Source organism: Lucilia cuprina, chromosome 3, assembly GCF_022045245.1.
Source record: "Lucilia cuprina isolate Lc7/37 chromosome 3, ASM2204524v1, whole genome shotgun sequence".
NCBI lineage: Eukaryota > Metazoa > Arthropoda > Insecta > Diptera > Calliphoridae > Lucilia > Lucilia cuprina.
Genome location: NC_060951.1, coordinates 22,352,920 through 22,370,699, shown reverse-complemented (window position 1 = coordinate 22,370,699; position 17,780 = coordinate 22,352,920). Strand labels below are relative to the sequence as shown.

Genomic DNA, 17,780 nt, shown 5'->3' with positions numbered 1-17,780 from the left:
TATTAAATTACGGACTAACTCTGTAATATTTATTGTAATATAATTTTTGAAATTTCACTGGGGAAAAAAAGTACCAAAAAGGGGAAAAACGGGAAATTTAATTTTATTCAAACTCATTGAGCCAACTTTTATAAAATTTCAAAAAGTAGTTTATTTACTCACACAAAATAAGCTTTTGGTATATTATTTTGGAATTAGAGTACTAAGGCCTACATAGGACCAAATTCGAGTAAATTGTTTGGTACCTTTTTTAAAGCACAATTTTTCTGGAATAAATGAATGCAGATTTGAATCGTTTGAGTTTTATCTATGATAAATACGGAACATTTTGTAAACTTAATTCTCGAAAAAGTATACTTCTAAGCGAAAAGGGGAAACATAGTACTATTTTTATTAGTACTTTCCACTTAGGTAAACTTTATTCCACTTTTGGTACTTTATCTTCCTTCAAATGATACTCTATGTATGTTCTTTAATATGAACTGAAAACACATGATTATTAAACATACACGGTCCTCAGTGAATAAGATCCTTTAAGAGACAACTTTTTAGTACTTTTTATCTCATAAATTGTACTTTTTTAATTTTCTAAAATATTCAACCTAGGAATATTAATTTTAACCTACATGTTCTTGACTGAATAATATTCTGGATGTGGGAACTATTTGGTACTTTTCTATCCTTATTAAATGAGAATTTATTGGAAGAGATCTATGTACTTTTTCGTTTTTTCCGATGGTACTTTTTGATATTTTTACGATATTGAACATAGTTAGGGTAGCGAAGCACCCAGGGTATGCTAGTTATTTATAAATACAGATAATTACATATAATATATATATGTAATTATCTGTATTTTCATTCTTTGGTTGTGATATTGTATTTGATTTTCTGTTTTCTGAATCTTCACTTTATTAAAGGGAATCACTGTGGACTTTATGTTCTCCGAGTGGACATATATCGTTTCTACGGTGTATAACCCTTCTTAACCTAACCTTTTTTTACATTATATAAAATCAGAACAAAATCCAATCAAATAAAGAAAAAGACGAACGTTTTTTGCAATAATTTTTAATACTTTTATTTATTTTTTTGTTGTTTTTTTTTTTTAATTTTTATGCAGAATTTTTCTTGTATTGTAAATATTATTTTATTTTTGTTTTTTTGTTTGTTTTTTATATTTTGTATAATAATTATGATAAAAATTAATTAAACATTATGCAGTTTGTTTGTTTTGTTTTACACTAAAAACTAAAATTTATTTAATGCGTATTATATATACATACATATGTAAATGTATATACAAGTAAAAAAAATAAAACATAATAATTATAATTATGAAAAAAATTTAAATTGTTATAAAAATTAATAATAATAATAATAAAACAAAAATAGTACTACAATTATTAATATGTATAAGTAATTATATATAATATTTATACATATTTTTTTGTATGTATGTACATTTGTTTGTAATGGTAAGTTGGTATTAGTGTGTGTAATTTTTTTTGTATTTTTTATGTTTATATATAAACTTGCTACTAATTTTAAGAATTATAATAATTTTTTTTGTTTTATTTTTTATATTTTTTTGTAAAAATTATTTTTTTTTAATAAAAAAAATTTAAAAACAAAAACTTAAAGAATTTTAATTTAAAGAAAAATAAAATTAAACAAATTTTCAATTGTTTTTATAAAGGCAGCAACATAAATTCAACTAAATTTGTAGCATTTTCAATTAAAAAAGAAAAAAAAAATAACAAAATTTTAAAAACTGAAAATTATAAATATTTTTTACAAATTTGTGTTTTTTTTTTGAATTTTATTTGTTTAAAGCATTATAAATGTTATGAATTCTTAAAAATTAATTTGATGTAAATTTTATACTACTTGTTTATTATTTATTGTTGTTATTTTAATTAATAGTTTTTGTAGTTTTTTTATTTTCAATTTTAGTTTGTGTCCAAAGTTAGTTTTTATAATTACAATTTTTATATAATATTTTTTGAGGGTTTTTTATGAGTTGTTATTTTTTTATTTATTTTTTTAAAGACTTAAAAATTATTTAACTTAAAATTACTATCACAGCCATATTTTGAAATTAAACAAATTCTAAATTCTTAATAAATTACTACTTGTTCAAAAAATTGTTTTTTTTTTTTGTGTGTATTTGTTTTGTCCATAATTGTTGTTGTTTTATTTAAATTATTTTCTATTTTGCAACAAAAAATTATTTATTTATATTGAGGCTTTTAATTGTTACTTGTTGTTGTTTTGTTTGTTGGTTTTTGAATTACTCCAAATACTAATTGCACTTTTTTTCAAAATGAACTTAAAATTTTATGATTTAATTTTTTGTTAAAGAAAATACTGTTTTTTTTTTCAATTTTTGTTAAAAGGTTTTTTTCACCCAAAAAAAGGGAGTAAAATTCAAAACACAAATTAATACAACACTGGGCTAAATTACCGTTAAGCGAGAGATAATGACAGAGCTGTTTAATTGTTAACAATGAATCATAAACAAGTCTAGTCATTGTTTACATCCTTGTACTCTATGTTTACACTCTCTTTAAGAGAAAATAGTGAAATTTTCTTGTGTTTTTGTTTTAATCGAAAATTTGTGTCTGGGTACATCAATGTCCATTAAGTTCGATCATTCTCTCGCGGTTTCTTTGACTTTTAAAGTGAAATGGATTTGATTTGTTTAAAAAAGTGAAACCTTTTTATAAAACGGTTATTTTTTTTCTTTTTGTTGTTTGGGAAGGGTGACTAGGAAACTGGTGGATAATTTTCTTAAAAAATTTTGAATTTTAATTAACAAACTTTGACAGGAAGTAGAGTTCTTTTGCCAGTTTCTTAAGAGTATTGTTTTTATATGTTTTTTTTTTTTTAGAAAATGTTTAATTTTCAATTTAGTTTTTTGTTTTGACTATAAATTCTTTGATTATTAGTAAATAATTTTTAGATTTACAGAAAATTATGTTTGTTTTTTTTATAGCAAATTTGAATATAAATATGTATGTATATGAAGCATTAAATATTGTTTAACTAAATCTTTTATAACTTATATACAATATATTTTATACTTAAATATTTATAATAAAGTATTTATTCATTCATTTCATTCATGTTTGTCATATACATGTAAAGTTGTAAGCATAAATGTTTATTTATATATTTAGAAGCGTTTAAGTATATAATTTTAAGCTTTTTTTACTACAATTTATAATTATTTAGTTTTAGTTTTTTATATAAATAGTAAAAAAAATTAAGAAAATTAAACAGAATGTTTTTGTTTTTGTGTTTTAGGAAAAAAAATTATCTAACAAAAATTTAACTTAAATTATATAAAGACTTAAAAACTATATAAGATTTGCTTAATTGTTTGTTTAAATTATTTTTGTTTGTCTGTGTGTTTGTTTGTTTGTTTTGTAAATTAAATTAACTATTTAAAACGAGTAGCAAATTAAATTTGCCTGTTGTTTGCTTTAATCTCTAGGGGGGGGGGGGGGGGGTTTGTTGTGTTCTTTTTAGTTAATTTATAGAATTACTGGAACTTTCATGTTTCCAAAGATGTTACCACTAAATTATGGAAAACATTGGACGATTCACTTAACATGGCAGCCTGGCCACAAGAATCACTGCCCACACTGGGCGTAGGACTGGGTGAACCCAAACGTAAAGCATCCATTATAACCTCAAATTCTTTTTGATTTTGATTCAAATCAAAATCCAATTCCAAATCACTGCCCATTTTTTGTCTTTTCGGCGACAAACTGCCCACATTAACTATATCTAGAGGACAGTCATCGATGGCCGATATCAAACGCTGAGGTGGTATGTAAAACTGTGATAAAGCCTCTCTTACCAAACGATCACTTTCATCTTCGCTACGTTGACGTTTGCGTGATGAAATGGCTTTTTCAAGTTGTTCGGCTCCTTGGGTTATTTCGGGGTCTATGAGTGGCATGGGTGAGTTGATAGCACTTAATTCACGATCTAAGATTTCCAAGTCATTATCAATGTTACTGGACATAAGAGGACGTTTGCGAGCAGGAGAATTTGTCTGACAATTGGCATCACTTTGATTGCAGCTGTTTTGTTTCTCTCCCATCTGGGAGCAGGAGTCATGTGTGGTATTGTTAATATAGTTAGAGTTTTCAGTTTTTTCCATGGAATTGTTATCATTATTTTGTGCTAATTGTTTGTGGGAAGGTTGATGATTGGAGTTGTCAATGCCGCAGCTATTGTAGGGATTGAATATATTATCTCTGGCCGATTCAGGTTTGGAGTCAGTTCTAAAAAGAGAAATAGAGAAAATAAAAGAAATTGATTAGTTAAAATTGTTTATTGTTATTGTAAAAGCGAAAGTTTAATACGTAATTATTTGTAGTTTGTTTTTTTCTTGTGTGGTAATGAATTTATGTATAGTTTTGCTAAAGCTTTAAATCAATTTTCACTTGAGTGACCGACAAATATTAAAAACAAGAAATATAAACATTTTAAAGTAAAAAAAGCTTTTTTTAAACAAAAATGTAAAACTATAAAGAAAAACACATAGAGCAGAAATTAAATAAAAATAAATTTATTAAAATAAATTATATGTATTTGAAAAAATTAAGCACGTATGAGTTGGTTTAAGCTTTTTTTGATTTATAATTAAAGCTTTTATGTTTGAATTTATTTGTAAATAATGTAAATTTTCAAATATATAATTAAATAAGTTAACAATTTTAAGGAAGTAAACTAAAAAATGTATGACAATAAACTAACGAACAATACCCTCCCCCAAAACAAACAAAAAACGAAATTTAAAACTTTAAATGTTCTTGAGTTCATTTAACCTTGAACTACATACAATTTCGATAAAAAAAACCTTGAACTAAATAAATTTTCTAAAATAAACATTTCCTAACAGGACAACTAAATTGTTCATTTTTTTTTTCAAAGGTTGAAAAACTTTTAAAAATGTTTAGTTATATTTTTGTAAAAATATTTGTTTATTTTTATAAATGACATTGAATTTGTCTATTAAAATTAACTCACGTGTTGTTTTTATTTCAAGAGAAATGTCGAAAAAAAACAATTTTATTTAAATTAAAAATTTAACGGCTATATGGAATATGTATGTTTATACGTTTGTTAATGTTGTTTTCCCCTTATAAAATAATAAATATGAACCTACTAGTGCAAACAAACCAATGTCGTTTATTGACTTTTAAACATTAATAATTGTTAAAAAAAATTTGTAGTTAATATTAATATTTCTAAAAAAAAAGCAAATTTTAAATATTTTTATTTGTTTTTTAGCTGTTTAATACCGCTAAAAAAAATAAAACAAAATCATTTAATATTGACGTTGTTTGTGAACGTATGACAGACGGACAGACAGACAGACATTTAAACAAGTGTAAAAAAGATAAGCACGAAATGAAATGATTTTTATTTTTTTGTTATTTATTTACTTTTGTTGTTGTTATTCGTGAGTGTTTTTGTTTCTTTTGTGGTTGATATTTTTTTATTAGGTTTTCTATGGTAGTCAGAGAGTCAGTCATACTCGCCGTATACTTTACAAGGTAAACGCGGGCTAAATAGAACCTTGACTTGCTTAGTTTTATTGTTGTTGTTACTAATCATTTACCCATCAACATACAACAACAAAAAAAAAAACTTCTATATTATTTTTGTTTTTATCAAAAATATTGTGTTAATGAACTTTTGGAAGTGTCAGTTGGAGTTTTAGAAAAAGTCTGTTTAGAAATTTAATTAATTTTTATCAAGATTATATTACTTGTTGGCAAATTTTTTTGCTAAAATCTTAAACTCTGTGTCACAGCTAAACTCTAACTCTACTTTTATATAATAATTGAAAGAAGAGTCTTGAATTCTTTATCTTTCCCTGTCTCCCTAGACACATTTACCTTGATATTTGTAATCCTAAACATTGAAATGTTTGTAAACATTAAATTTCATTTCTTTTTCTCACTCTCCTTTTCTAGTTTAGTGATGTTTATTTGAATGTTGTTTTCAACTCTATAAGTAAACAATCAAAGGGAGAAACCCCTTTCTTTAACACTCTGGCAACTTGCTGTAATGTTTAAAAGTAAAAATCAAAACAAATCAGTTAAATAAATGCAAAACAATGTTGCCAAACACAGTCAGTGATTATTAGGGGGAATTACAAAACAAAATTTCCTGGTTTAAGGAAAAACCCATAAAAAAACAAATGAACACATTACATTTAATAGGAAAAAAACTAAACACATATTTCATTGAAAAATTTAGAACAATAATTTTTTTCCTTTTTTTGCTTTTGTTTTCAAACCAAAATACATACTAAAAAAAAGAAGGCCAATGTTGTATTTGTGTGTTTGGAGTTGTTGTATAGATTATGTATGTAAACAAATAGTTTATGTATTTATTTACTTTTCATTTCAGTTTCTATTTTGCTATTTTTTTCTTTGTTTTTTTTTTTTTTTTTTTTGACAAATAGCAACAGTCACATTAAGAGCAGCAGTGGCAACAGCAAAACTATAGAATCTATATATGTAAATATATAGAGAAACTCTTGACAAATCTATTTCTAATAAACACTGAAAAGACCGACCCCCCTCCTATAAACATTTTAATGCTACAACAACAATTTTTATTCCAACATTTTTTTCTTCTCTTTTCTCTGTTATGACACCCAAAACACACAAATCTAGTCAACCGCAAACTAAATCTAAAAAGCTTTAAATGATTTTGCATCCACTATAAGTCGGTCTACTCTACTACTAGTAATACTATGAATTCCGTTTTTATATTTTTTGCTTTTAGTTGGTTTGCTTTATAAATGGGTACGAGGTGAGTAGAAAAAGTATTTTATGCTTAAATAAATATTTGTTAATTTTTTGTGCGAACCTCGTTTATGTTTTTTACAATTTTTTTTTTTGCAGTCACATTGATGTTAAAATTTTTAGTCAGAAGGGGGTAAACATTTGTATGAGAGTTATTTAGCTTGGATGCCTTGCTTTTACTCCCCTCCTTCTCGCTTACAAAGCAAATGAGAAAACAAGTAGTGTGAGCAGGCAGTGTGCTGCAACAAAGCAAGTACACTCGTGTTAACATACAGACAAAAAATTGTTGTCAGGCTTCCTTGTATTTGAAAATTTATGGCAATGCTTGGGCTGGTTGGTGCTTTTTATAAAAAAAAACACCCAAAAGAAAAAAAAAAAACAAATCATACAAATGTAGAGTGCTTTACAGTGGCTTTTTTGTTGTATGTAATAAAGAAATATGTATGCAAGGAGGAGGAAGCAGAGAGTGGTGTAAACAAATCAAAAAAAGCCCGTTTAATTCTATAAACTATAAGGTTCAGTTCAGCGTGTTTATATTTTATTTGAATGTGCTCTATCAAGGGGGAAAACAAATAAATAATAATAAAAAAAGCTTTACACAAAAATTGCTATAAAATTCAAACATTTTTTTAACATTCCCTTTTTTGTATTGTTTTGTTTCTCTGTTGGTAGAGTATAAATGATATTTATTTGTTTGTTTGTTTAAGCAGGTTAAATACTGTTTTAATAGATAGCAAAAAAAAAAAAGAACAAAATAATAATAAAAGACAAATGGAATTGATTTCCAAAATGAATAAAAAAACAAAAAACACATTTTAATTTAAAATAAAGTGTTTAAATTTTCAAGTTTTCCTTTAAAGACTAATTAAGTATCACAATTATTTAAAACATTTAATATTTCATTAACAAAATTTTAAAGACTGTTATAATAAAATGCTTAACAGTAGTTTTTGTTTAGAGAATGAGCAAAAAATAGAAAATATTTGTAAATCAGGTGGGGGTAGCAAGTAAGAGAGAGAGAGAGAGAGAGAGAGAAAGTTTAAATTTCAAAACATAACACGAGCAAAATAGAAAATAAGTAAAAATAAGAGTGAAAAAAATGTGAGTGACTTAATGATGATTTTTGTTATTGCATTGTTTATTTAATTTATTCATAAAGAGTGTATACATATACACACATATGTATGTATATAAGTGTGTAAAAAACTGTCATTATTATTGTTATTGCTGGATATTACATGTTGTGTTATGTTGTTTATTATTATAATTGTTTTTGTTAAGTTTTTTTGCTGTTTAATTTATAATGAACTTGTGATATAGATAAAAAAAGAGAAATTATTAAGAAATCTATCTGTTAAAGAAAACTTTATTTTCTTAGAAATATTTATTTATTAAGAAACTATTTTTAAAATGTATTTTATTTCATTAGACTTTATTATTACTTTATTAGTCAAAGTTATGTATAGTCTATTTTAGGGCTTTTTTTGTAAGGGACAAAGGTAAATTTAGCTTTCTTTGTGTGTATGTGTGTGTGTATAAATGTAGGTGGAATGGATTTATAAATAATATTTAAGCTTCAATATTTATTTACTGGCTAGTGTGTATACATACATTAAATGTTCTTTCATTTTCCCCACAACATTTATTCAATTGCTTATTGACATCCTGTTGTGTCAGTAATTCTGGAAACATACATTTTTATTTCAGTAAAATGCCAAAGAGTATGCAATTTTTAAAGGCCAATATGTGGGTTGTTCAACAGAAAAGAAAAATGCCCACGTTTTATAAAAGGACATAACATTTAAATGCGTTTATGTATATATAAATACAATTTAATATTTTTCTTAAAAAGTTAAAATTAAAAGCTCTTCTTTTTAATATATGTATAACTACATATAAATAATTAAACCTACTTTATAATTCTTTAAAATAAATGTTAAAAAGTAAAGTAATTATTAAACATGCAGTTTTCCTTTTGTAAAAAAATCTACCTTTTTTAAAACAAATTAATTGCTCTTCTTAAAAATATACAAACATTACCATACCACGCTTTGCTGAAAGTAATATTAAAAATAAAACTCATAATTTCTATAAAATTAACCCCCCTCCTCACACACAAACTTTTCTCTCAACATTTACTTCACTTTAAGCAAAAATATTCCCCAAAAATATGCTACAGAAAAAAATCCCCTACTAAACTTTATAAAGGGAATTACAGAAAAAATAAAAGTACAACAACAATAAAGAAAAAAATAACTTAAAGCCAAGAATATAAATATACAGTCAGTGTTCATAGTAAAAATTCCAACAACAACAACAACAAAGAAGTATAAATGTGTAATGAATGTATGTTAGTATGTGTGTGTGTGTGTGTGTTTGATGCCGACAAGGAATACACTAGCATTACATTACATTTACTTGGTCTCTTGTTCGTTCGTTTGTTGATTCGCTTACTGTTGTTGTTGTTGTTGCTATTATACACTTTGGTTCTGTAACTGCTATTTAACAGGGTTTTGCTTAAGTGTTTGTATGAATGTGACTGACTGACTGACTGTCTGACTAACTGGTTAGTAGTAGTGTTCGTAAGCTTTTTTTGTTTTGTTTTCTTTACAACCTTGATTGGTAACATAATGTTTTTTTCTTACTTGTTTTAAGTATGTTAGACATACACAGACAAACTTAATGTTAGTTGTTGGTTTTGTTTATTGCACCGAAGAGAAAAAAGTGTAAAATAATTTTGAGGATGTGTAATGCTGTTGTGTATATTTTTTGTGTGTAATTTTGACGCTTTAAATATGCAAATAACTGGCGCTTTCGCGTGTGTGTTTATTAAAATAATCCACATTTGCTCACTATTTTTGTTGTTGCTGTTGTTGTGTGTTAAAACATATGGGAATTATGATGATGATTATCATTTTATTTGCAATTTAGAAAAATTCGTTTGTGCCAAAGCAATAGTTATTAAAAAGACTAATGAAAAAAAGTTTTTAAAATAATACATTTTTATATTTTTTTTACACTAATTGTTAGTTAAAACTTGTGTTAAATTAAGAATGTAGTAAATTTGTTTTGAAAATAAACTAATTGTGTAAATAAAACTTGTTGTATACCGTTATAAGCTGTTTTTTTTGTACAACAAAAGCGTGATATTGCCATAAATTGTTTAACAAAACGAAATTTCAAAAGAAATACAACAAGAATTGGCAGCCATTAAGTACTTTAAGTACACTACCTTCTCAAAAGAAATTGAAAAAATTATTAAAAATTAAGAAAATTTTATTTTAAAAAAGTTCTTAATTAAACTGAAAAAAAACTTTAAAATGTTTTATAAACATAAGCTTTAATTTAACTAAAATTATTTATTTCTTAATAATAATTTTCGGAAAAAGTTTCTAATTTATTTAAGAAATTCTTATTTTTTTAATGTTACCAACTAAACAGAAGCACCAAGTATAACGCTCATTTAAAATGAGAAAACTCAAAAACAAAAGAAAGTACACAAAAGAAAAAGTATACCAAGTGTCTGTATGTATTTACATTTTTCCTCTACTGACAACCTTCTCAATGTGTAAGTTTGTATGTTTGTATGATATGATATAAAGTGATGGTTGTGTGTGGCCTGATATCATTAATTTACTTGGGATTTTTTTTCGTTAAATGTTTGTTTGTAAATACCATGGGAAACAAATTAAATTTAGTTTAAATAAAAAAAATAATTTTAAATAAAATGTGAAAAAATGTTTAAAAAATTTGAAGTAGAAACTGTTAATAAATTTAATAATATATGATTTAATTTTAAATAAGCTTTAAATTTTTCCAATTACATATGAATTTTTATTTAAAGGGAGTGGAAGAGCAAAAAAACTTACACACGTTTAAGCAAGAATAATAAAAACAATAATAATAACAATAATAACAACCAAAGAGTGTCAATAAATATGTATGCATGTATACATACACACACAAACAGCTTAATACAAACATACAACACACACTTGACAACTTAATTGATTGATGGCTGACTGGCTGTTTGCTTGCTTGCATTGGGTTTGGGTTGGCTTGTGCTATAGATTACAACACGAACCAACAACTCAAATAAATGCAAAATCCTATAGACTACAACAACAACAATTCGCTTTCAGTAAACAAATAGTTATAACAACAACAACACAAAAATTGCAATTTTGTTTTGCAAAAGTTGGCAACTCAATAAATGTCATAAAACAAGTGTCAAGTTAACAACACAGCTAAAGTTTAAAATCTATAACTTTAACTAAATTTTAAATTTTCTTTCTTAAAAGAAAAAACTTATTAAGTTTTTAACAAATTATCTTTTTTTTTTGCCTAATTATCTTTTTAATTTTATTTTTTTAGTATAAAATTTAAGTTTAAGTTTTACAACAAAAAATTCTATTTCCTAACCAAAGTCAAAGTCATTTAATGGGAAACATGTTTTTCCTCACAGCAACAGCAGCAGCAATAACAAAATGAAGATGACGATAAAATAGTAACAACAAAAATCTTTACCAAAAAATAAAATAATAAAAACTTCACAGCCAAAGTAAGCTACACAAAAACACACTTAAATAAACAGCAACAAAAACACAATAACAACAGCAACAGTACCGAAAAAGAAACTGCAATTGAAACTAACAACAACAAACTCTAACCAAAAAAAAAATTAAATAAAAACCTAAATGAAAAACAAATCAGCAGCAACAGTCTCGTTTAGCAAACATACTCTACTCACTCCTCGTACGAGTATAAATACATAAATGTATCTACTCTATGTAATACAACTAATGTAACCAACTAAACAGGCAACACAACCATCATCATCATCAACAGCACCATATCACCAACCTCCTCGTACTCTTTTCTACTCTTGATAAGTTTACTACTAGCCAACCATTCAGCCAGTCGTCGCCTTGCCTTTTAGTAAATATTGTAAAAAGGGTTTTACAATTCAAAGAATTTTCTTAAATTTTAAGAAGGAATAATACTGGCATTTGAATTTTTAGCAAAATTTACAAAAATATATGAATTGCATAAAAAGTTTTATTATTTTTTACAATTTTAAATTTATGCTAATTCCGGGAAATTTTTGTCCCGGTTTCTTTTTAAAAAACAAACAAACCCTAAATGTTAGTTAACAACCAAGTCTTGTGTATAATTTTACAATCTAAAAAAGCTTCTACTGAAAAATAAAACAAACAAAAACAACAAAATTTATATAGACTGTAGACGTATTTCTTTTTTAAACAAATAACAACAGAAAAATTAAAACAACAATTGCACATGAAAACTTGCTTTTATACATATTATTTTTGCTAACTGACTGACTGACTAACTCACTGACTGTTAGAGATATGCTTATTGACGAAGACGTCAAAGGAAGAAAATAAAATATTGTGAACATTTTTCCTTTTAATATTTTATTTAGTAGAGAGTCTTTTTTGTTTTTCCATTAGAAAAAAAAAAACGTTAAAAAAGGAATTATTAAGACAAAACAGTTCAAATACTTTTTGGAGTTTTAATTAATTTTTGATTTATAAAAATATTAAATAGAGAAAAGGTTATAAATAAGTGAAATTAATGCTGGTAAAACACAAAGAAAAGATTTTTTTAATGTTTTGCTAAACAAACAACTTATATGTATAATGTTTGTATTAGAAAGAAAGACAGAGAGAGAGGGATTAGTATTGTTAACTTCACACACTGCACAAATGACAAAATGTAAACATTGTGAGGAGTGTGTGTGTGTGTGTGTAGTAGGCAATGTCAAGTTAACCAGTAAATGATGTAAACATTTTTTTTTCTATATTTATTTATTTGTAAAGATTTTTTATATTGAAAACACTATTGTTTTATTTCATAACTTGTGTAATTTAAATTTTATTTTAATAAAATATTTTACAAAATATGTGGTAATTACTTTTCTCTTTTGCTTTAAACCACACGCAGCTAAAATTAGTTTTCAAAGTAAATTTTATTAAAGTAATGAGGCGTTTGGCAATAAATAAAACGGAAAAATAACAATGTAATCAGTCTTTTAAAGAAACCCTCTATAATTTTGTTTAAATTATGTGTAATTTTTAATATATACAATGCAAATAGAGATGGTCTTGAAAATGGTGGTAGTTGTATATTATCTATCCATTTACTTAGTTATTTGTAGTTTCATTTCCAAGTCATGTACTATGTACGTATGTTAGTACTTATCTATTAGCTGAGTTTTGTCGTCGTTGTTGTTGTTTTTTCTCTGTCTCTCTCATATATTGGCAACATTGAATAGTAGTAAACAAACAAAAACAGCTAGACAGTTAGTAAAGTTGGCAACCAATAACAACAATTACTTCTTGCACTTTTTCAAGATATATCCCTATGCTTTTATAACCCAGAAAACTTTTAGGAGTAGAAATAGTTATATGACCTTATAACTTCTTTATTAAGATTAGTAGCTTTGCTAAATTTGGAAAATCTTTTAGTAGATTGAATTTTTTTTAGAAAAAGGGTAATCTTTACACTTTTATATTAGAATTAAAAAAAAAAAAACTTTTTGCTTAAAAGGTTGGTGTCTGTGCTAAGTCCCACCCATTTTTTTTTGAGTAGGCTGAAATGTTTAACGTATAGTATTGTTTGCTGGGTGTATTAAGTACAAGTTGTTATTGTTTCTATTTAATGTTGTTGTTGTTGCTGTTGCAAGTGGAACGTGATCATTTCAACGTTTGTATAAATAAAAACGTTTTCTACGTTTGTAACAAAGATGAGAGAAAAGGTCTATTTTGTAAAGATTATTATTGTTATTGTAAAAATATATTTAAATTTCTTAATTTAATAAATGTTTAAAGGATTTGTCTTTTGTAATTTTTTAGAAATAGTGTTGTTGTTTTTAACTGTTTATGTTTAAGGACTCTTGTTTATCAAAAGAGAGTTTTTCAAGTTCTCTCTTTCTCTCCCCCTCTCTTACAAAGCTTTAACATCTTAATGTTGCCTTAACAAAAATTAATTTTATAATTTTGTTGTTATTGTTGTATTTAATAAACATTAAACTGTTTTTAAGGTTTTTTCCTTCTTTTTTGCAATTTTTTTCACGTTTAAATGCCAACAATATGTTTCCTTTTAGTGGTTGCTGCTGTTGTTGTGTATTTCGTTTTGCTCTTGGGATACAACATTGTTAGTGTTGTTGTAATTTTGAAAAATTACCGTTGTTCATGCAGGTTTGTGTGTGTATGTGTGTGTGTGTGTGAAAATATAGCGTGTGCTTAAGCCTTTTGAATAAGAGTGCTCATATACAAACATCTATGTTTATTATTATTTTTTTGTTTGTTTTGTTTTTGGGGTCTATACTTTTGTGGTCTTGCTTGTAAGTCCGTCTGTCCATTTTCTTTCTTTTTTTTTGCTGTTGTATGTTTAAAACTTTCATGGGTCCTCTTGTATATTTTGTTGCTTGTTCTTTTGGTTGGCTAGCTGTTTAGTTGGTTGGTTGGTTGGTTGGTTGGCTGACTGGGTTGTCTGTCTGTCTTTTTGTCTCTCTTTGCTTTAGCTGTAGATTTTTGTATGTCTGTTTGGCTGGGTTATGTTTGGTTATTTATTTGGTTTTATTTAAACTGTTGGCAAACACATTCATAAGTTTTTGGCATGAGCTTGGCCTGAATTTATAATCTTTGTCGTTTTTTATTGTTTTGTTGTTGCTTGCTTTCCAACTACTCAATATTATTAAATAATCGTTATTTTTTCTTCTTACTTTCTTTTGCCCCCAAACTGTAGTTATTCTAAATAGTTTTACAATTAAAAAGAAAATAGAGTTATGATATAGAAAAAAAGAGGAAATAAATAACACTAATTGTAGTTTATGACTATTTAGCAAGTTTTTGACACAAATTTAAGTTAAAACTAAACCTTAGTTTAAACTTAAGTTTAAACTCAATTTTAATTTAAACTTAAGTTAATTTATGCAAATTGTTAATTTGTTTCAAAAAATTATTAAAATTCTCTGAACTATTTTATTGTTGTAGATTATAGCAAATTGTGTTAAATTAAGAATTTTGTTTGTAATAGGATTCCTTTGAAATTGATTTAATTTTGATGACTTAAACTTGTTTTCCAAACAATTGTTGATTCTAGGAAAAATAACGAGGGTGGCAAGAAAAGTTTAAAAAACTTAAAATCATAAAATTTTTACAAAAACAAACACATTAAAAACATTAACATGATTTTTTTTATTTGAGTGAAATTTGTTTTGTTAAATTTCTAAAAACACCCTCGTTGACTTTATCACAAAAGCAATAAAAATCAAATTGTTTTTTCTATAAATTTGTTTAAATAATAACAGCAATGTTATGCAGGCGTTGATAGAAATTCATTTGTCCATATTTGTTTGTTTTTGTGCTTTTGTTAAAATGAAATGCAAATTGTTTTTATAATTTTAAAAATTATAATTTCTGTTTTTTTTTCTGAGGAATATTTTTACAACAAAACACGTATGTAATTAAATTATGAACTCTTCTTTTTTGGAATGATTTTTAAAATTTCACAAAACAATGAAAATGTTTTTAATAAAAATTTTATCTTCTGCAATTTTCACTTTGACTGACAGCTGAAACTACAGTTTAATTGGCAACTCTCTGCTAAGTTGTTAACTTTCATTATTGAACACTAGACTCACTCGCCTAAACACACAAGTATGACGCAACTTACGCATCACTGTTGGAGTTCATTAGTGGTTTTTCTAAATTCAATTTTAATATTCTTATCACTTGACTACTTATTTTCCTTAAAATACAACACTTTCATTTTTTGCTTTTGTTTTATAAATTTCATAATTTGTTTTAAATGCACTTTTAGTAAAATTGTAATTATTTCTTTGTTGTCGTTGTTTTTTTTATTTTATTCAATTTAACCTTGTAGAAAAATTGAAATAAAATATACATATGTACAGCACTGGTTTAAAAAAGTGATAATAAAAACAACAACAACAACACAAAAGAAACATAAAAAGAAACAATGGCTTGTGTTGTTTACGTTGATATTATCTAACCTCAAAATTATAATTAATTTTAATACAAATAATTAAAAAGAATTTAAAACGTACCTGGGTAAATTGGCCAAATAGCGAGATTGCTTTTCACGTCTGAGTTCATCGGTTAAACGACAATAGGTGTTATTAATACAAACACTGCGTCTGAGATTTGTTTCCGAATCCTTGATGCGTTCCAATTTGTGGGCACAGAGCTGTAAGATGCGTTTACGTTCCTCACGTTGACGCAACTTGGGCGAAATCATAGGAACGCGTGACCGATGATGATGATAGCCAATGGGTGGGGAGGTACGGGGAGGTCCAAACATGTCCGAATCATCGTCGCATTGTTGGTTGGGTGTAACACTAGGCAAGGTCATTTTTTTGGCTAGTTGTTTTTGTTGTTTTCGAGGGTATAAAGACAGCAGACTCGTAGTCTCAGTAGGTTAAAACAGCAGTTGTGTATTAGTTACGGAAAATTACAAAGAAAACAATATCTCCCCCTGTTAGTGGAGAAGTATTTGTTTTTGTAAAAAATCCGTTAGTTGTAAACTCTTTTAGTTAATATTCTGCTCTTGTAAAATGTTTTAGTTGTTTCTCTTTTCACTTCTCACTTGTTTGTAAAGTATGTTGAGTTTGCGTTTGTTGCTTTTGTTTTGTATTTGCGTTTTTTTTATTCTGCAATTTAATTGTTAACGTCACTTATCATTAATGGGGAAATACCGTTTGTTTTCAAAAATTATTTATTAGAAATATCTTTGAGATAAATTTTTGTTTATTTTTAATTAATATGTGTAATTGTTTTAAATAATAGTTTTTTAACACTGGATTGGTTTTTCTTAAATACAATAACAGTTTTTTTGTAATTGTGTGTATGTGTGTTTGCTTTTGTTTTTCTTTGGGCCAAAAACTACAAAATTTTATGCTTAAATGTTTCTTTGATTTTTTTGTATAAAATTTTTTTTGCTTAAGGTGATTGTTGTTATAATGCAAGGTTAACCACAAGTTTTTGTTGCTTTTTTTAAAGAAATTATTAAGTTTTATGAGATTTTCTTTTTTAATTAAACAAAAATCACAGTTTGTATAAAAATAACATAAAAATTAAAACAAAACAATTTTTAGAAATTTTAAATCTCTGAGATTTTTTTAGAAAAAACTTAAAGTTTTAAAGAGATTTTTTTTATAAATTAATTAAACACAGTTAAACTGTTTTTAAGAAAAATTCAAAATAATCCAGGACTTTTGAATTTTCTTGTAATGTTTTTTAAAAATTTTTTAACAATTGGAAAAATTGTTTTTTTTTTTAATAATTAATTGCACTCATTTGGAGTTTAGTGTTGGCAAAAAAATAATAAATTATTTTTTTAATTATTACAAGTTTAATTGAAATTATTAGTGGCTGTAGTATTATTTCAATTACGATGGTTCCGCGTAGTATTTTTGGCACGTCCACACCGTTCTCACGTTCGCATTGAACTGAACTAGAGTATCACCGTTTCAAAAGAAAATGTTCGGTTCGTTTGATTGTAGCAAACCGACTGAATATACAACAGGCAGTCAACAATACAGGCCTGCCTTCCTTTTTTCGCTTTTTTTTTGCTTTTTGCTACACGCTTACACAAACCCAACAACAATAAAAACAAAAACAATATCATAACAAAATCATCACACAAGCAAACGCTTACACTCTCTCTCGTTGCTTCTCTTTTGCTATCTCTCTTTTACTTACAAAATCAAGTTTATTTTATTAAGGTTTGCTTTTGTGTGTTTATCTCTGAGTTTGTGTTTTTAGATAAATTTAAGAGTTTAAGAGTATTTCAGTGCTCTTAAAATACTCTTTTTTAATACATCTCTTTTTTCTTACAAATTTTAGCAGATTTAATCTCTTAAAGCGTTTAAGTTTTTAATAAGCAAAATCAAAA

General features: G+C 25.8%; 1 protein-coding gene across 2 annotated transcripts; it reads right to left on the bottom strand.

Moving 5' to 3' along the window:
- Positions 1–3,328: 3,328 nt before the first annotated feature.
- LOC111675137 (probable inactive serine/threonine-protein kinase gdt1) lies at positions 3,329–17,384 on the bottom strand. Of its 2 annotated transcripts, XM_046946257.1 has the most exons (3): positions 17,234–17,384; positions 15,934–16,536; positions 3,329–4,298 (listed from the first exon to the last, which is right to left on the bottom strand). In XM_046946257.1, the coding sequence occupies exons 2-3, from the start codon at positions 16,236–16,238 to the stop codon at positions 3,560–3,562; spliced, it is 1,044 nt and encodes a 347-aa protein (XP_046802213.1). In that variant the 5' UTR covers positions 16,239–16,536; positions 17,234–17,384; the 3' UTR covers positions 3,329–3,559. The 2 variants fall into 2 exon arrangements, with proteins under 2 accessions (XP_046802213.1, XP_023291640.1); XM_023435872.2 differs by lacking the exon at positions 17,234–17,384 and having other exon boundaries at positions 15,934–16,986.
- Positions 17,385–17,780: the final 396 nt, after the last annotated feature.

Coding starts and splice junctions, on each gene's coding strand:
- LOC111675137 (XM_046946257.1), bottom strand. CDS start 16,238: ATGACCTTGCCTAGTGTTACACCCAACCAACAATGCGACGATGATTCG. Junction 4,299..15,933: donor TATTTGGCCAATTTACCCAG/GTACGTTTTAAA, acceptor TTCTCTTTTTAG/AACTGACTCCAAACCTGAAT.